Source organism: Zosterops lateralis (genome assembly GCF_965231275.1).
Source record: "Zosterops lateralis genome assembly, chromosome: 8".
In the NCBI taxonomy this organism is placed as follows: domain Eukaryota; kingdom Metazoa; phylum Chordata; class Aves; order Passeriformes; family Zosteropidae; genus Zosterops; species Zosterops lateralis.
The window spans coordinates 7,591,053-7,611,286 of NC_139768.1; the positions used below are offsets into that span (position 1 = coordinate 7,591,053).

At 38.6% G+C, this 20,234-nt stretch overlaps 1 protein-coding gene across 2 annotated transcripts in view; it reads right to left on the bottom strand.

The window, feature by feature from the left end:
* VCL (vinculin) overlaps positions 1-20,234 on the bottom strand; it is a 55,320-nt gene that overhangs the window by 2,963 nt on the left and 32,123 nt on the right. The window contains exons 7-21 of one of the 2 annotated variants that reach the window (XM_083866303.1): positions 16,338-16,428; positions 15,440-15,587; positions 14,408-14,561; positions 13,736-13,911; positions 12,550-12,740; positions 11,023-11,222; positions 10,432-10,560; positions 9,244-9,393; positions 8,552-8,660; positions 7,288-7,590; positions 6,583-6,707; positions 6,084-6,269; positions 3,465-3,674; positions 1,165-1,368; positions 306-410 (exon numbers count right to left, since the gene is read on the bottom strand). In XM_083866303.1, coding sequence (XP_083722429.1) covers positions 306-410; positions 1,165-1,368; positions 3,465-3,674; positions 6,084-6,269; positions 6,583-6,707; positions 7,288-7,590; positions 8,552-8,660; positions 9,244-9,393; positions 10,432-10,560; positions 11,023-11,222; positions 12,550-12,740; positions 13,736-13,911; positions 14,408-14,561; positions 15,440-15,587; positions 16,338-16,428 — 2,481 coding nt within the window. The remainder of the gene's footprint in view (positions 1-305; positions 411-1,164; positions 1,369-3,464; positions 3,675-6,083; positions 6,270-6,582; positions 6,708-7,287; positions 7,591-8,551; positions 8,661-9,243; positions 9,394-10,431; positions 10,561-11,022; positions 11,223-12,549; positions 12,741-13,735; positions 13,912-14,407; positions 14,562-15,439; positions 15,588-16,337; positions 16,429-20,234) is intronic. The other variant, XM_083866302.1, reaches the window with a different exon arrangement.

Consider the following 20,234-nt stretch of genomic DNA (forward strand, 5'->3'; position numbering starts at 1 on the left):
TGCCCCTCCCAGGTCCAGCCTGCGGGGCCGAGTCCTTCCCTCGGCTTTTTACTGAAGAAAGCAGGAGATCAACAAGTTGTTCATCGCAAAATTGGAACCTAAGTAGCTTTTTGGCTTGTTCCTCTATTGAACTGTAGCGTTTGAGCCAGAAACCAAGGTGCTGTACTAAAGTTATTTTCACTTAGCAGCTGAGGTGAGCTTCAACATCAAGTTCCCAGAACACATCTCAGAGAACAGGTTGTATATTTTGTTCCCGTAAAGGTGACCAACAATTCCATGCCGTCATCAGTCTTTACACCTCTTACCTGTTCTGACTCTTCATCGCTGATATTAGTTCTGCCCAGCATGGTAGCTTTGACAGTGGAGAGGATTTTCAGCTGTGTACTGATGGTTGGGATTCGCTCACAGACCTAAGCAACAGGGATAAAAAACCATATCGCAATTTGAACCAACACTTTATGCACCTATTTTATTTTTTTTTTTAAGATAAACTTTTATATTTTCTTTTACTATTAGAAAATCAGTGAGCATAGAGGTGATCCTATACCGTCCAAGACTATCTGATGCATATTGGTAGGATATTTGAATCTTACTTCACTTGCTTTGGGATTATTTGGGGATAGAGCCAACATTTTTCCATTTTTCCTGATACTCCTCAAATGTTGGCTTGGTCAGGAATAGCATGATATATACTGAGATATATATAGATAAATATATTGAGATATATATGTATAGATAGGTATAGATAGATAGATATTGAGATATATATGTACAGATATATATATATAGATATATATATATTGAGATATATATGTATACATATATATAAATATATATATCTATATCTCTATATATTTGTCTGAGACTGAAAAAACTTAGACTGGTTGCATTTCTGGTACTATGCTTTGATGCAAAGGAATGAGTGAATGAAATACAAAACATAGGACAGATGAGTATTGTTTCAAAAGTTCTTTCAACATCAAATTCTAACTTTACAGAATATACATTCACATGAATATGTGTATATATATTCCCATGGGATCTAAAAACACAGACCTCAAGAAATCTTTACAAACCAAAGGAAGACACCCACGATTTCCTGGCACAGCTCAATCCCCCTGAAGGAGGCACAGCAAAAGCATCCTTTGAGGCGCTCCCCGTTACCTGCAGGAGGTTGGTTCTGATGCGCTTGTCCGTGCACTGCTTGGCCACCTCCTTGGCCAGGCGGGTGACCTCGTCGGAGGCCTTGGCGATGTCCTTGGCGCACTGGATCAGGGCGCGCTTGTTGCCGCTGCCGCCGCGGACCAGGCGCGACATCTCGGCCATGAGCAGCGCCATGCGCTTCGCCGCCGCGATGATGTCGTTGCCCTGCCAGAACAACACGGTCACTGCCCCGCTCGGGGAGAAATGTGCAAAGAGGTTAAGGGTGGAAGGACGGCTCGTGAACAGGGAAGAGGTTTCTTCAAGGAACAGGGAAGGTCTGTACTGACTACATGTTTCTGACTTTTCCAACACTCAGGGAAAAAAAGCTCACTTCAAAACTGAAAAAAGAAGTTGTCAAGTGTTAGTTTGTCCACGGAATGAGTTACTGCTCTCATGACTAGATTTTAGGATAAAGCATGTTATTAGCATTTGAAATTCCAGATTTTCCCCCAAGAAAGACTTCTTATTTTAAAGTTAAAAAGATGTGCTAAACAACCTGTTAAACCGTAACGGTTAAGCATAAAATTTTCAGTGGCATCTGAAACTGAAGTTGTTAAAGCACCAGCTACTCTGCTAATAATGCTAAAGGATAAATGGAACAGAATCTGACACAAAACTTTTATCACCACTAACGCAGCAGTCAGATGCAACTTTTATTTTTTTAAAAGTTATTCCTTGAAAATAAATCTTTTGTGATACAATCTCTCCCTTTAAAATAAAGGCTTCAGGAGAGAAGAACATGATTATCAAAAGATAATCTAGTGATATTTCTTATATGAAAATCAAGATTTCTTATAGATCAAAATTTACAGTCACAGAAATACGTCTGAGATATATTTGATACGTGAATTAATTGTGACCAAGGCAAACCCATTTCTTATACACTGTTCCAAAGAGAAACCTAGTGCAAGGGAAAGCAGACCTAGCTGACTGATTGTTAGTAGTCTGTCAGTACATTTAGTATATTTAACTTACTCCCTTTCATAGAAAGCTGTTAAGTCAAAAAGAGAACTATTTGGTGCTTTGAAACATTCCTATTGTGTGGATGAAATAGTAGCAGAGTGAGTTTAAGTATTAGCACATGCTTTCCCTGGAATGATCCCACACATAAAGACTGATGAAGTTCTGATGAAGTTCAGAGCGAGGAGCACACAGTGAGAACCCAGCTGAGTCAAGGTATCCTCTACCCTGTGCACACACTCCTGTGACTCACTACGAGCCAGTTCAAGATGATAGCCCAGGCATTTTACAGATACAGTGATCCAAGCAGCTGAACCATTTGTTACCGTGACCTATTAGATAAACAGTTTGCTACTATAACCAGTTAGGATATAAATGACATAACACAAAGCTTTTCCATGTTTTCACGTAGAAGGATCAGTGTCTAACAAGTTATCCAAGCACCAGAATCTGAAAAGGACAAGAACATTTTTAAAGCCCTTTTTATTAAAATGGTTTAGTATAACTATCCACATAATTAGATACACACACACACACACATATGCACACTCCCCTAACTTTTGTTTGTTATGGGACATCAACCTTATTTTTTGCAGCATGCTATGACAAGTGCCCAGTCTTGCAAACATTTGTGCTTAGACAGAAGACAGGCTACGTGTGAATGTCTGAACCTCGTTAGATTTCCACTGGTTTCCTATAGACAGGATCTCAATTCAGCAGCTAACAGCATTCAGTGCAGCTTCTTCAGAAAAGGATTCTCTCAAGACCAGCATTTGCAATACAGCCCAGTGCAAGCCAGCAGTCAGGCAGTCTCTTCCATAAACACTGCCATACAAAGCCATTCCTTGTTGGAAGGGATGTTAATTGACGGCATCAATTGAGGCCAAGCACAATAGACACCTTAAATGACTTCTTGAATTCTGTAACTCTGCGTATCCGGAAGTCATTAGGAAACCATTAACCACGGCTTCCAGGTAGCCCACAGGAATGGAAGAAGGAACCGAAGGGGAGGGAGACAAATCCCTATTACAATTTGAAAACTGCCATAACAAAGAAGACCAGGCAGATGCAAAAGGAGAGGAAGTCTTTGAATATTAATAAGTGACCCCAATCAAGCTTCAATCCGGCACTGACAAACATCTAGCAAACTCGTGAAGCCACTCTCAGTCCTTAAAATGAAGTGCAGACACACTTATTCATTCAGGATGGCGGGGCCCCACAGGGGTCAAGAGTGATGCAAATGTGTCAGTGTTCCAAGTGGCCGGATGCGCGCGGATCAGTCCCCGGGGACTCGGGAGTACCTTACTAGACCACTTGGTTGCTTCTCGATGTAGAGACTGAGCAGCAGCCAGAATGGGCTGGTTAACGGGCTGATTGGTTGGCATTAACAGCAGCTCAGGCTCGTAATCATCTTCAGTGTCATAGGGGAGAGTGAATTCAACATCTGCATCATCCTCCTCATCTATATCTACACCAGCCTCAGCCGCTTCATTAATCACAGTCACATCAGGCTTTGCAGGTGGCAGCAAGGGTGGAGAAACAGGGGACAGTTAGTACAAGAAGCAGAATTTGGTAGAAGAGCAGAAACTGAGCAGTTTTTAGTGACAAAAACATCCTCTTGGCCTCTCAGGATCTGACAAGGCAGCTCTAGGATCAGGTCAAGGGGAGGAGGGTAAGGGATATAAGATTAGCAGAAAGAAACAAACAGTTCACCTGTGAACCAAAGTTACCACAAGTATTAAGAAGTTAATTCAAATATGCAGCAACATTTTCCATCTGAGCACTCAGCTTCTGCGGACAGAGGCTGACCCACAGAACATTTTACTGGCAGGTCAATAATGAAATGAATGGCTTTTTTGTCTCAATGGAAGCCGTTCTGACTGCACAGGAGCAGGCACAGCAGCTGATGACTGTGGTATTTGTGCAGATACAAAGCTTTGTATGGAAGCCCATTCATATGTGTGATAAGAGCAGATAGCAGCAGGAGCACTGAAAAGCCACTGACACTGCTTGTTGTAGAGTCACAAAACAGAGATGGGATGGAAGACGCTGTAGAAGTGAGTACTGAGGTACCACACAGAACATGTAAAAGAGAAACACAGGGTTGGAAAAAGAAGAGGGGATGTTGAATGCCATGAATATTGCAGTTCTAGAAGAAGACTGAAACGAAATTAATTTAAAAAGAGGATTATGAGGCATATGATACTGTTTTGTCACGATATGTTGTATCCATTACCTTAAAAAAAAAAGAAAGGAGGGGTTCAAGCAAATAAATTATGTTAGAGACGTTCTCAAGGAAGAGGTAAGAGGTATAACAATATAGGCATTAATAAGACAGCAATATTTCAATACAAAAATAGTCTACAAGTTTGCTAACTGTATTTCTTCAACTAAAGCCAAGTGTGATAAAAGTAAAGGTATCCTTACCAAAAACTGCATTTGCAATTGCATTTTGCTTAAGATACAGCCTTTTCTAGAAAAAAAACCCATCTTTGTCAACAACAACATACAAGAATTTTGGAAGTTCTAACACTTGTAAGGCCAAATCAACTCACCTTTCAAAGGCAGTTTTTATTTCAGTCCTAATCTAATGAAAAGTATCCAGATATCCCTCATTTTCTGATTTATCCAAATGAGGGAGAAGCCAGAGACACTAAAGCAATAGACATTGTTCAGCTGGTGTTCCATGAGAAAAATGGAGTACATGAAAGCCCAAAAGCCACTCAGTGAAGAGCTGCTTTTGCAAAGGAGATAAACCAGATTTTCATTCTTAGAAGAATGTTATCAATATTTTTTAAAGACATATATGGTAAAAGCATTTTATTACCTACTCTGTATTGTTAAGTTACCAGTTCTGGGATTCCAACATCAAAACACAATTAGGAAACCAAAATTAAGGCTTTTAGCCTCAAAATTGCTTTCTGAGATCACTAATACATTCCAGTACTGTCCCTTTAGTAATGTAAGAATGTGTTTGGTATATCCAGAAGTGTGGGGAAAATAGAGCTTTGGATTTTGGACAAGAGACAGATTTGCAAAAACTTTCCTATTTTATCTGTACTTCCAAAACAGATGTTCCTTTAGCCCAAAGCACTGAAGTTGATTCTGTAAGCTATTCGAGTTTATCTCCTTACTCACCACCTAATTTAGTGCAGAGAAAGGGTGAGATTATAAAAGCCAAATTCTGACCCTTAAATTTACACTTGCAGAAGACTAAATCTCTGAAGTTCTTACTCAGCATTCAGCTTCTGCCAGAGGAAAAATGTAGCTCTTGGGGGAAGGAGGAAGAAAGGAGAAAAGCAAAATAAAGTGATATTAGCATTTATGAGACCAACAAATTCACACTTCTTCATCATAGCACTGAAATGGGATGGAAATTCAGGATTTCAGCCTTAATAGCAAATGTGAGTCACTCCAAAAAAAAAGAATGAGACCACACCACCTGTATCTGGTCATTTTTCCCATCATAAATGCATCAGGTTAACTGCAAAGTACCTTGCAGCTTCTTCCAGAATTAAGCAAATCAGGTTACGATTCCTGCAGCTGGCATCTGCAACATCTGTATGGACTTTTCCATACAGACTTTTCAAAGTCACTTTTATACAGCAATCAGCTTGTCGCCCTGCACAAGCATAAGTATTAGTGACTCTCTAGGCAATACCAGCACCAATGATCACAAACAGCTTAGCATACAGAGCATATTTGTGTTCCCAGGGGTATGTTAATAAAGCAGTCTAACAATTCCAAGTATTGTTGACCCTAGTTCACTCTGATCTTGAAAGGGTTTTCATTCCTCCTGCAGGAGATATTTTTTCTGTTTAGTCTGTGAAAGACACTGTCATAAGATGAAACACACTGATCCTGAAAATAAAATTAAAAGAGAATCCTTTTAGCACAAAACACTTACAACAATTTCTTACCTTGCTAGACCATTTCCGGGCTTCATCGTGCAACTGTCTAGCAGCCATCATCATGGGCTGATTGATTGCCTCTCCTGCCTTTTGCTCTGGGAACTCTTCATCCTTCTCCTCAGGTGGTGGTGGTCTGGGTGGGGGAACCTCACCCTCTGGCAGGGGTGGTTTTGGAGGAGCGAGCTCATCAGTCAGCTGAGGAAGACAAACATCTCATTGAGTGCAATGAAAATAGAGCCAAGATTGAGTAAATGATGGTGTCATGGCAACACATGACTCTATGACCTCAAGTCTTTTTCCAGTTTTTCAAGTGCTTCCTGTTAAAGAAATTAATCTTTCCTTTTGAATGCTAGATTGGTATTTTTTAGACTTGAGGCTATTTGTATGTGTGGCTGGCCAGACAATACCTTTTATTTCTAAGGAATAATTATAATACACTTCAGTAATTTCAGTGTAATCCACACGTCAATGACAACTGCGTATTTTATTACAAACTACCTCCACTTACATGAAGGTGCTCAAGGTCAGGAGGAGGAGGAGGAAAATCTGGTTCCTGAGGCTGGAAGGCTTCTCTGACTTTGGCCACAGCTCCCAGAATTTTGTATCCAGAATCCAAGAAACTCTTCTGCAAACCTGAACAAAAGTTTCATTACCAGTTTAATACCAGTCCAATAGAACTTGGTAATATTTAGAACACTACCCAAAAATATTACTTCTATAATGCACTGTGCCAAGTACACTTATATGTGTGTTTAAAAACTACCAAATTGCTTACAGCAGACTTGCATGCTTGAAATGTTAGTGTCATATGCAACATACATACAATAAAGCCTTGGCTGAGTAATAATCACTTATCAGCAGCCCAAGTAATTCCCTGAACAACTTTTAGAATCAAAAAACTACATAATATTTTCTTATATAAAGTAGTATTACTTAAAACCAGTAACAAATGCTTCTAATTAAGAACATGAAATTGCATATCATGCTAGAATGCTGAATCCTTTTCCCTTGAATATGTCAAAGGCCTTTGATTGCATTTTAGAACAGCAGGATGCAGCAGTTAATGGTGTGAGCTTGATTTCATCATTCTGAGATGTAAGTGCACACCATATTTACATAAAAGGAGATACACAGCTGTGTAAGAAAAAAACGAGCACTACTTCACATCATCTCAGTCAATAAAAGGCACATTTTAAATTAGCTGAATCCTTACCAGGATCAGAAATGTTGCCTGCCACAGCTTTAGCATCCATTACCATGGGTGATATAGTTTTGCTCAGCTCATCAGAGGCTGCTTTAACAGCCTCCCGGAATTTGGGGTCTTCAGAATTCTCCACCTCCCGTTTGGCGACCAGCAGGATGCGGTTTGCTCGCCTGGCAATGCTGGTGGCACCAGCCACCAGCATCTGAGGCTGCATGTTGGCCATGGCAACTTTACATTTATCCAGGTCCTTCTTAATGGCCTCTTCTGATGCATCCAACAGAGATTTAGTATCAATGGCTTCATCCACCAACCCTAAAATAAAAGTTAAATATATTAATATCTTAGTTTCATCTGTAGAAAGGAATATTTGGTATTCCAGAGATAATTCAAAACCAGAAAAGTATTTTTAAACTGGGGTGTGGGGAAGAGCAGAAGAGGGCATGGAAATCAGACCAAAGTACTGCTGCAGTTTAACTTCTGATTCTGTTGGACCTGTGTGACAGTTACTGTGGTGAAGCTCTTACTTCTCTACCATGGAATGTAGTTTCAGTCAAGAACTGGCTTACACAGTATATGCAGCTGAGATTCTTTCTTCACACCAAATTTTCTTTAAGCATATTCAGTACTTTTTGTACTCTCCCATTCATTCCAAAGGAAATATCCCTTTGCGTGTGCTTTTTACATAGGAGTGATTCATAGTGACAAGGCAGTGAGATTTGAAATACCCAGGATTTAATTACTGGGGTGAAGGAGGAGATAGTACAGTCACAGCTGCTCAGCAGGTCAGTGCAAAGGATTTGCTCTTGGAAAGGACTGAAGCATTTCAGTGCCTCAGCAGGATCAGTAGCTTTGTCTTAATCTCTGTGTTCATCGAGCTGTTACAATATTTTGAACATGCTTTCTTTCCTTCAGTTAATTATCTGTCCTATTTCAACATGCCAAGATTATAGAGAAGAAAACCTCAAGTTGTCAAGTGATATACTGCTAAAATAGCAAGTGCAATAAAAAATACGGTATTTTGATTTTCCCAAAGAAGAACTAAAGCAGGATTTCCCCTTCTACAGCTCAGTAATTACAGAACAGAAACCAGCTATTTTGTATATCCTGTAACATACACATATTCCCAGAGTCAGAGCACATTCCCACTTCTCTTAATTTATTTTTAATCAGTCATTAATCTTTACATGTTTCATAAATCCAAACAGAATGGAGAAAAATCTATACAAGCTAGTTAGCCACAGGTAGGGATCTTCAACAAAAATTCCTACTTTACCTGTCATTTTTTCTACATTATCAATCCATTGGTTTTTCATGGTCTCAAAATGTTCATAAGCAGCTTGATTTCCAGGATTTCTCAGGAGGATACGAGCTGCTGATACTACCTGCCAAAAGATGACGTTTTTAATTATCAGTACACAACAACGTGATGCACATTCTTGAAAATGCATTTGTTTTTTCAGGACTGGATGTGTAGCTCCACATTTGAAAACCTAGTTCATTAGCTCTAGTGCAACATCTGGCTCCTTGAAGATCTACCATAGTTCTGAAATTAGCTGGCACAAATACTTTATTCTGGAACTTCAATTACATATTAATTTATCTTATAAACAACTCTTGAAAGCACTCAAGTACAATACTTACTACACTACCAACAACATAAGTTTGTTTTGGAAAAAAAAAAAGGAGCATTTTTTCCGCTTACATATTTTACTAAGCCTCAAAATCATTTTGTTTCAAGTAAAAAGTCAGACACTTCTGTCCAAGAGTTGAAGAATAAAACATGTCATTTGATTACTTTGTTCTACTTAGTATCATGTGTAAAAATATTTGCCATTTCTCTTTTAAGAGTGTCAGCACTATGTTCCTGGTTGGTATTAGTGACTTTCTTTGAGAACAGAAGCATAAGGAAAACTCCCCAGAAGTCATTCCCAGCCCTTTTAACAGCCCTTCAAACCCATCAAGCACCTGTGGGGTGAGTTCCCTTGCTGATTTCACTGTTGCCTGAATGCCCTCCACAGTAGTTTTATTGGCAGTTCCAACTGCAGCTGCTTTTTCTGCTGTAGCTCCCAGTTTAGCAGCATGGTTTTCAAAGTTTGCTGCTCTTTCATCAAACACCTAGTTGTCAAAAGAGGGGAAAAAAAAACATTTTTAAAACCCCTAACCTCCTTAACAGAATACACAATTTCTACAAAGTGTCAGAGACACATTTGCAACATCCCCACTTAACTCATCCTGAGAGGATACAAAAGGACACAAAAGATTTGAAGGCATTTAGTTTTCTTTAATCTTTACATTACCAGACTTGCTTCTTTACTAACTCAATGGGACAACTAAGGAGATGTATATATACGCTTTATAGCTTCAAGGTATGAAGTTCAGTAATTCCTGATGACTACTGCTGCAAGAAATACTCTATTAAAACTATTTTAGCTCAGAGATTCATCTTCAAACCCATAATACAAAAGTAACTATATTTAAACGATAAATAAGGGGGTTTACACTAAAAATTCACACTGGAAAAAAATCCCTCCTTTTACAGTCCTTAGATATTCAAGAAACAGAATACTTGGACAAAAAGCTATCCTGCCATAAAGCTGAATTCTCCAAGGCCTTGGGAATTATTTTGATCACATAGCCAAAAGCCAAAACAGCCAAACAGAACTGCCAGACACTGCATTTTATGTACTTCATGTGCAGCCAGTGGCCCTCAAGAACAGGAAACAATATCCAGCAAGAGAACGGGTTTAATCTGTTGATTAATTCTGGCATGAATTTGACTATTGTAATCAGCTTGTGTAATGCTGAGATATAAAAATCCACCAACTAGAGCATTAAGGATTTTTGCACAAGAATTCTGTAGCCCACTGAAGGCAATCTGGTACCTACAACACAGGGAGACATTTTTGGTATTTACTGAAGTCAGGAACACTGTTTCCAGGGTTATACAATTCATACTCTCCAGGAGTCTGGAGAGAGTTGCATAGTAATCATTATGTTGTCAGAATTAATAAGCATGTATCACAAACTTGAGGAAAAAAAAATACCAGTTCATTTTTCAGAGCACTGATTTATTTTTCAAAATACCAATTCAGGTAAAACTAAACAATAACTGAAGCTTTACATGGAAAGAAAAGACCACCTGGGTATACTTGCCTCATCTCTGTTGGGAGCATCAGAGGGAGCAGTGGCTGCTACTGCTAACAATTTAATAGGAGTTGTAGTGTCACTAAAAACATCAGAAACTTCCTGGGTCATTGCTTCTTGCATTCGTGTTTTAAGATCCTTTAAAAAAGTGGAGAATAATTGATAGAGGGATACAAAGTTGTAAAGATTCAATTCCCATAAAACCTTCTCTTGCAAAGTAAGTCTGTTCCAACAGCAGACATTAAGATAAAATTACCTTTTTATGACAAAATAATCACCTTTTACATAATTTGAAATATACAAAGCTTACATACCACTCCTTGAAGCAGCATTAAAAGCTATGAACAGCATGATTTGAGACCTTGCCCCTCAAATTTGTGGTGCTAGCAATTTTCTTTTGGGAGAGACTTCCAAACTGTTCATTCGAAATTAAAGCAAACTTTCTACAAAGGCCTTGTTATCATGCCATAGAGGTTAAAGCACCTCAGCTAAACCAACAGGTCTGTAGCTGCACGTTTTCACGGATGCTCCACACACACAAAGTTGGCTCAGAGGAGCCAAGCGCTGCAGTGGATGGTGTGCAGGAGAACAGGTCCTTACCTTCAGCGAGTCCTGGAGCTGAGCAGCGATGGCCCTGGCCTGGGGGGACTCTCCCTCCCCTCGGGCAGCCAGCTCAGCCAGCTGTGCAGAGAGCTGGTCCACGCGGTCGCACTTGGCCAGCAGGTCTTGCCGGTACGGGCCCATCATGACATTGGCCAAGCGCCGGCCCTCGGCCACCAGCCCACGGATGGCAGCCTGACCTGCAGGGACAGGGCACACAACTCACTGCCAGCCCAGGGCACTGCACACACAGACACACATCACAATCCTTGAGCTCCTAACAACACTTGTCTAGGCAGTGGAAAAGATCCTGTGCGCTTTATCACTGAATAATTACACTTCAAAGCCACAGAGGAATTCAACTGTCTCCAGTTTCTTTTTGCTTCATTCAGCAACTCTGGCTAGAGATACATCCTTTTTAACTAGAGTGGTTTGACAAAAATTAACCATGGCAGCTGTCAGGTATTTCTAAATAACTGATCTGTTGACTCCAACAGAAAGCACTTGCAAACTCATACTGCAACTCATCTTCTCACATCATTAAAAGATGAGGAGCAAGAGGTGAAGAAAAGACAAGGAGAAAACATAACTTAAAAAGCCAAATGCCCTCTCCCAGAATTCCAGAAGTCATAAGTAAGAAGTGACAAGTAATCTGGGTTGGAAGTGTCAGTGGGGATAGGGAACACCTTACAAAGCCTCCACAGTGTGTCAAAAGCTTTTCTGTTAAAAAAAATTATTTTTAGCATTGGTAATTTCCTTCATTCATTTCCAGATGCTTCCTGCTCATTCAGAGGAATGTAATTCTCTGTTCTTTCAGTAATACAATAGCAGTATTCTTTTAAAAGAACTCATCATGCATTAAGTCTATTAAAGAGCTACTGAAGAATAATTGTAAGCTAATGCTAACCCACAAGTTATCCAAGTTTGTGATGAAGCTTAAAATTACTTAGAAGTTGTCACAGCACCAGACTATCCAAGAATCACTCAGCACTGCTGCCATCTTTTATATTCTTAACTTACTTTTCTTACGAGTATCCTGCCAAGTGCCAGCAACTCCTGAACCAGTTATATGATCATCAAGAGCATACTGGGATTATCAGATCCCCTTTCTCTTTAATTACTAGCATTCTCCTCAGATAACCCAGAAACCATACAAGAAATAATACTTTTAGGTCAGGTTCATGAGTGTTTTTCTCTTCTCTGAAGGACTTAATTATTCAATTTGCTGGAGTAGGTATAAATTCAAGTTTGAGATACCATATTCGCATAATAAGAAAAACAAGGAGCAATCTTAGGTTTGTCTTCTCTACAGCACATGTGCTTCCATTCTTTAGAAAAGAGCACAAAAAGAATCATAGGCCAGCTTCATTCTGTAATTGCAATCAGGACTTAGTTATAAATCTTCAAGTCTCTGCACCAGTGAAGATTCAAGGCATCCTCAGCATCTCAGGTGCAGTAATTTCCACCACAAAAATTAGTAACAGGTTTAATTCTAAAATTGGGAGAAAATCACAGAGAAACACTTACCCACTCCCCGATCAGCAACTGTAGGATTGTCTATCCACCTCTGAGCTTGTTCAATCTTGCCCTCCAAATGGACAGCTGCTTTAACTGGCCTCGTGTTTGCTACAGCCCTGTTTGTTTTGGACTGTAAATTCTGAAGTGATGTAGCTATTTGCTTAGCCAAAGCACGGGCCTCAGGAGAGTCACCTTTCCCACTAAGGATTGAAAAAAAAAAAAAAGAGCGTAGTCATGTAAAGGTCATTCACAGATTATCTCAAATTCAGCAGGAAGACACAATAAAAGGTACCTGGTATTTTTAAATAAGGTTGAATTTGACACTTGGGTTGAGACTGAGGAGCAATTCTCTGCTGTGGTACCTGGACATTACATATGTTCAGTACAGCACTGAGGAGGGGGAAGGCATAGTTCTGTCACTGCTAGTACTGGTGTAAGAATTGATTTCCCATTTCCATGGCTGTCTTATGAGCAACTGCAATCATGCCAGATTACAAGCAGAAAAGTAAGCAGCCACAGAACAAAGGCTATATATAAACTTGACAAAAGGGAGCACATTAAGACTTTCTGCAGCTAAAGCTCAATAAAAACATGATTAAAGCATCTGACTAATGAAGTGAGAAATAGATTTATCGGTATATTGTAACTGGCCTGAGGTGAAGATCACACTTTGTACAATAACTGTTTCTCCTCTTCCACTCTCAAGCAGCCTCTTTGCAAAACTGATATAGAAATATAATTCCTGAAAGTCTTATCTTTGGCATAGTTTGCACTTACAGCTTAGAACACTGACAGCAACAGAAGTGGTAGATATTCCACCTTGATATTTAGTAAACTTAGCAAAAAAAACAGTGATGACATCTGCATAAGCAAACTTATATCTCCCATTACACCTTGTTGCTTCAACAGTACAAATGAGCTCTTCTGGCTTCAGTTTCCTTCTCAAATATTCCATAGGCAGTAGAAAGAAAACACTTCTATGTAATACATCTCTGGTTACCTTTTTTTAAAAAGGAAGCTAGTGCAAGCTAGCTCCACTAGGCTGAGGAACTAAAAAGGGTTTATTTTAATCATCAATATTCTCATCTTACTCAGCATTGTGAACTGCATGTGAAAATAAATTAATTCAAATTTCACAAAATAAATTTATTCAGAACCACATTCAAATATTAATGGTGATATAACAAACACTTACTGTCGTCGCATCTCTGACAGCTTGGCTGTCAAAGCAGAGATTTCCCCCAAGGAACGAAGGATATCATCTCTTTCTTTAGGCTCCTCACATAGTTCTGCAACTTTTCTTGCTTCAGCCATAATACCCCGAATATGCTCTTCTCCTTCACTGCCCGCATTAGGATCTGCCAGCCAATTCTTAATAGAAATAAGTTGTGTACAAGTGAAGACACAAAAGTAGTGTTTATTCTATATATGTTTTTATAGAGGAAGAAATACCAATATGGCTTTCAAAACTTCATTTAACAGAAAATACTTCTCAAAAGCAATTTCTGGTTTTATGCACAAATAAGTCCGTTCAATCTGAAACTCTTCTATTCTTTAATAGGAGTAGTTTATCTGCAAATTTAGGGTGTTTCATCATTTTAATTTAATAGCCTTGAAATTTTTAGCAATGCCAAGTAAGTTACCAAAAAAGATAATCAACTGAAACATAGCTCACACTTAATTACTATTAATTACTGCATAAATTACTGAATTTAAGATTTTTCTTTGTTAAAGCAAGTATCCTCTCTATGTTCTTCCTATCAAGTAATTGTGTTTTGTTTGAAAACAACTACAGTAGTTCAGTATAACAGCTCTAACAGCAGCAATGTAATCACATTCTGAAGGATTTATTAATCACTAGTGGTACCTGAGCAGCATCAATCTTCTTGGCAATTGCCTGCTTGGAGTTGGTCATGGCCTCCAGCTTGCGGGCTGCATTCTCCACCTTGGCAGTGAGCAAGTCCAGGCCCTGGGACACCTGCTGGGCTTTCTGCATTGCCATGGGTGTGGCTCCCTGGCCTCTGCCCCAGACAAAAAGAACACCACAGATTCAGCTCAGGACTGATAAAAGTTATTTTCTAGTGAAGAGGCAACAAAACCTGTTTATGAGTGTTCCCAGCAATTATTGCAAGAGATATAGTATTTAATCAGATTTTGTTTCCTCCTCATTAATGAAACAAAAAATAACTGAGGAACAGAAGAAGAGAAAAACTAAGAGCATGTTTTCCCTATTCCAGAATGTGACATTTAGCATTCTCAGAAGAATAAACATTTTTTAAGTGTCAAAAAGTAAAACTATTTAAGAATACAGTTCCATTAAAGTACCCAGGACAAGGCCTCTTCTCTCCTCATTTACAGACTGATGCAGAGTGAGAATCTGCAGGAGTTAAAGTCTCTCCACATCTAAGTGAGGACAGCAAATCAATAAAAAATATAAATACAAAAATAGAATGTCTTAGCTGTCTCAATCCCGTGACACACAAGGCTCAGCAGGATTTGCCAATGAAGGATAAACAACAATCACCACATGTGATCTAACATCCCAAAACCCACCTAAAAAGTAGAATATCCATGTATCTTACAGTAACTGGGGTATATCCTATTTGGAGAACAGATGTAACAGGAGAGTTTAAAATTTCCTTTCTGTCTAATTTGGAGGAAGGTTGTATGTTAGACAGCAAGCAAACTCAGAATTATCTACTTGAGCAATTCTGATTATCTTATTATATAATTAACATCTCTCTTATTAAAACATATTATTCTTATGAGAAAAGACATTGAAGTAAAAAAGGTAGAAAAGCAGTTCTGGCCTGCTTTTCTACAGGTTAGGAAGTGACAACTGCAAAAAAAAAACATTTTTACAGCACTTGGGAAGTGTCCATCCAAGTAAGAGCTTTACCTGGCCCGGAGGTCAGCCAGCTGATCTGTCATTTGCCCCAGGGTTTTGCAGGTGCCCAGGATCTCTCTGCGCTCTTTGCCTGCACACAGCTCTCCTGCCTTGCCAGCCTCATCAAGGATCTGCCTTATGGCCTGCTCACCAGCATCCCCTGAGACACACCACAAACAACCAGAAAAGTACTGGTATCATGCCATGTGAACTGCATTAGGTTCAGTCATGAAAGTACATTTATCAAAAACAGAGATATACACCAAAAAATTCACATCCAACTTTTACAACTGTATTAGTTTGGCTTTCAATTCAGAGGAAGTAGATCTGATAAAGTCTTTCAACATTCAAATGGATCAGACCTCCATCGAGTTTTTTTACTTTAAAGATACATAAAAAGGTAAACAAACCCCTTATATAAGTAAAGGGGTTTGTAAATGCAATTTTAAGTAAATGCAATTAAGCATGTTTATGGCTGATTTTTATAATAAAATTTTTATGTCAAGACTGAAAGAAAAACACTTAAAGAGATTCTATTAGGGAAATCTCAAATTATAAAAATTTGAAAATACAAAAGAAGGGATTTTAAATATTAGCCATGGCTGCAATTAAGTACTGCTCAATTCATCAAGTTTTCGGGTTTACTGCTGGAATGCGAATTAAGAATATGTATGTTCCATGGAAAACATATCTTTTAGGCCATTGAGAAGCAGCAAAGCTTTTGAGGTCACTAGCCACAACTTGTTCAATTCCCAGTACCTAAAAAAAGGAATAAACACAGGCTCCTTCAGAATGATCCACCTATGTAAGGGTTATTAATGCTTAAAGACCATTTTGTCTTAAACAACAGAAATAATAATACCTTCAAAAATCAAAATACTTTATACTGTTGTTTGTGTTTAAATATTACCTGGAGGTGCATTTGGATCTCTCAGCCAACCTTTTGCCTGATTCATCTTTGAATCTATTAAGGCCAAAGCTCTCTTCATGGCTTCAGTGTCCTTTACAAAAGAGAAACCAGTAAAATAATGCTCAAAACAAAAAAATCACAGCACAAGTAATGAACACAACCAAAGCTGACAAAGGTTCTATAATGCAGAGTCTACTTATAAAAACACATTCATATAAGCAGCTCAAAACCCATTTTCAAACTAGCAGGTCATAATTGCTTCTTTCCAGTTAGAACATACATTTTCATTTCACTCAAAATGCAGAAATCATGCATGCGATTTTAGTGGTTTTTCTATTTCTTTATTTACTAGTGCTTTAATTTCTAAAGTTGGAGCTCTAATAAGCACACATCTTGGAGTTAGTTCCATTTTACATCAGGGCACGTAGAAGAGTTGTGATGTAATTGGAGTATCCATATCTGGAAATTGGCCGGTGCATTTTACTACTTCAGTGTAAGAGGCTGCACATCTGCATTTCTCACCTGCTCTGCTGCCTAAAGTCAAACAGTTACTGTTTACAGAAAAATAGAACTACCAGCTAATTTCTGAAAGTCTCAGATATGGAGTTGGATGTCTTTGGAGATAAACACATGTATTTACATGTGATTGTTTAAAACTCTGAACTCCTCCACCAGAAGCATCAAAGAAGCTGCTTCTTGCACTATTATGCCGCTACTGTCCAACACCTCTGGCTGCAGGGGAAACAACCTCCCAGTTCTGATTTCTCTGCTGTGTCTGTGCACTGTTCATGTGCCATCCCTCCACTAGAGGCCACGAGTTTTCCATCTTACATAAATGGATGGACTGAAAACAGTAACAAGTACCTAAGGAAGAAGTTGTGGAAAGGCCAAAATAGCTTTTTACCACACATATCATGGAAATTATCTGAAATGCATCTAAGATCCCATGACTGGTATAGAGAGGACAAAAAAGAAGCCTGGCTCTCATGTAGCATCTGAATCAGACTGCCCATGTCCACTGCTTTTGAAGAGGAGCCTGCTACCATCAGTGATCAGTATCTTGCTATGTGCTATCCTGACAACACTAAAGAAATGCCACATTTTTGAGGAGTTGTTCATTCTGCATGCTTAGTTTTAAAAATACAAAACTGAATATTTTGGCATTTTTATTCAGGCATGTTGGTCTGTCAAGTATTCATAAGGTGCTATAATATAATTCAGCAATCAGCTTTCTAAAATGTCATTTGATGCAGCTGAATATTTTTAAAGGCTCTCAAAACACAATCTGAGAGAGAGCACCAAAAGCAGAATTATTTTCACCTGGATGACTGGGTCTCAAATCTAAAAACTACATCTCCAAACTTAGTTGGGATCTATTTGAAAACCCTTCCAAAGGGTAGGATATGCAGCTAGGGGTGGGAGACGGGTACATTATTTTAAATGTCATCTTCTCTACAGCTCAAGAATTGTGCATTCAATGTATAAGAGACAAGCAAGTATTCATTGAATATTCAAATATATAGGCATCACTATATAGAGATCTTACTAGCTATGAAGGTAGGTGTTACTGTTTTCTGTTGTTTATATCAGGCTGAAGCCACTTTAATTTGAAATGAATGGTCTGTGCCAGACTTGTCTACCCAGAAATAATTTGAAACAAGGAATTGAATTTTTTTAAAGCAACAGATGTTTCTTATTGTGTCAATGAGATGATAGGAGTGGGAGGAGGAAAGGAGTGTTGGGAAAACTCTTTGTCCCTCCCTTTTTACTGTCACAGGCTTTTGTGTTGTCTCAGCTGCTGCAGATTTGCAGTTTCAGCAGAATTATGTCAAAGCCTCTGAATCTAAAGTTTAATATCTGAGGACAAAATCATGGGTGTTCCAGTTTTGCACTCATGATTTTGTAATTGCCAGCACTGCCCCAGCAGCAACAGGATCCATCTGCCCTGTCAGATGAAGTCACATAACTGGATCAGTCTGCAGGGTGAGTCTTGCTATCTCTCCTGTGCTCCTCTGCACTCATGTTGGCAAAACACTGTCCCTTTTTCCTATTTTAAAAATTCTGCTGAAATCCTAACATAGCAGTTCAAGTGTTTCAAGACAACTGCTCTTCAAGCACCAATTTCCCATCTTCACAGGCCAAGGAATCCCCTCCAGCTATAGCCTGATAAGGAGTTATCATTGCAGTGAGCTGAGTAATGCAATAGAAAATTAGAATGCATCCTTAACTAGGTTTGTTGGTACAGCACTTTTGTGTCTGCCAGAGCTGTGTCTGGTGTCAGATACTTGGCAACCAACAAAGGTGTAGCTCTACTTAAAGGTCTGGACTTCCCAATTCAGGCTGTTAAGAAAGAAGAAGGAAGACAAAAGCAGAAGCATTCAATCTAAAACAACAGCAACTTGCTCAAGGTCTCACTGCCCGAAAGTGTCTTGATAGTCCTGATTTCTGTAGCTGTTCAAATACCTTATTCCTCCCTTAAACAGCTAAATATGTTTAAAATTCAACTCTTTAGGATTCACCAACAGGATATTAGTTGCAAGCATGAATTTTTTTTAAATCCTACTGCTCTTCTGGAAAAAAATTTATGCAGTTTTATCAGCAAAAATTGATTCTTTCCCTTCTCTCCCTGCCAAGAGTTCCCCTGTTGCCAAAAGGAATTCTATTAACAAAATCAGCACTACTACATTTTCAGAAGAGAGAAACTATTTCAGTTAATCAAGTTAAACAACTAGGGCAACACTGTCTGAAGAGAAAAGAGCAAGCTGGACTTTTTCCAAACCAATTCCTAAAGCAAATATTATTTAAGACACCTCTCTACATCATTTCTGCCACTACCAAGAATTTTGAGCTTATTCAGGAGTACGTAGTATTGGCTCTGCTGTGCAAAAGAATAAAATAAATCCTATACAATTCCTTGCTGGATGTAAAACAACCTCTGACTCAATAAAGTGGTCTAGTCTAAGAATATCTGCATTTCATGACCAAAGAAGGCAATGTTGGAGGAAATAAGCAAAGCCGGTGTCCTGGCAAGATGGATAGCTTAGTCACCATTCAGGGTCAATCCTGCAAGATATTAGATATTTCTCAGCTTCATACAACTGTTAACTCCCTCCAATTCCATGGAAATGAAAGATGTTTGAATTGAATATTACTTCAAATTCATTTTAAAATAAACACTAATAATATACAAGAGAAAAATCAATTCCTCTGTAAAACTTAAAATTCAAGAAAAAAAGTTCAATGCTATGAATGAAAATATAAATATAACTCTTTCTCCCAAGATTTAATCCAAGAATAGCATTTCAATTCTAAAGCACCATACTATTTTTAAAATCCAGTGTAAGCAGAGATTACTGCAATCCAGTAATAATAATATGCAGAGTCCAAAAAGACCAACAAAACAGTTTACACCTACAGCTACAACTCCTACAAAACCTACAAGTTTGGCTCCATACCTTGTTCATTCTCCACTATCTCTAGACAGATTGTGATAACTCAGGGTATAAATAACTCAAGATAGAATAATAAACATAAAATGAAATCTGACATCAGCAATAGCATGTACTACATAGATAAAAATTCAAGGCTGGGCATCCCCAAATACCTTACTTTATTCCAGAAAAGCATTGAGAAAATTTTTCCTTTGATCAGCAGGCACAAAACACATGCAACAGTGACCTCAACTACAACTCCTTCCTCTCCCTCCCAGCAAAATAACAAGTCAATTGTTAGATATGCGTGCAAATACAGGAATAGGTCTGTAATAGGTTTGCTATTAGCAAATTAGTTTCTGCTTCTTCATCCCACTGCATTTTTCAATTCAAATACTTTGTCATTACTGTTTGATTAATGTCCAGTGCTACAGTTCCAACTCATCAGCATATCTTTATTCAAAAA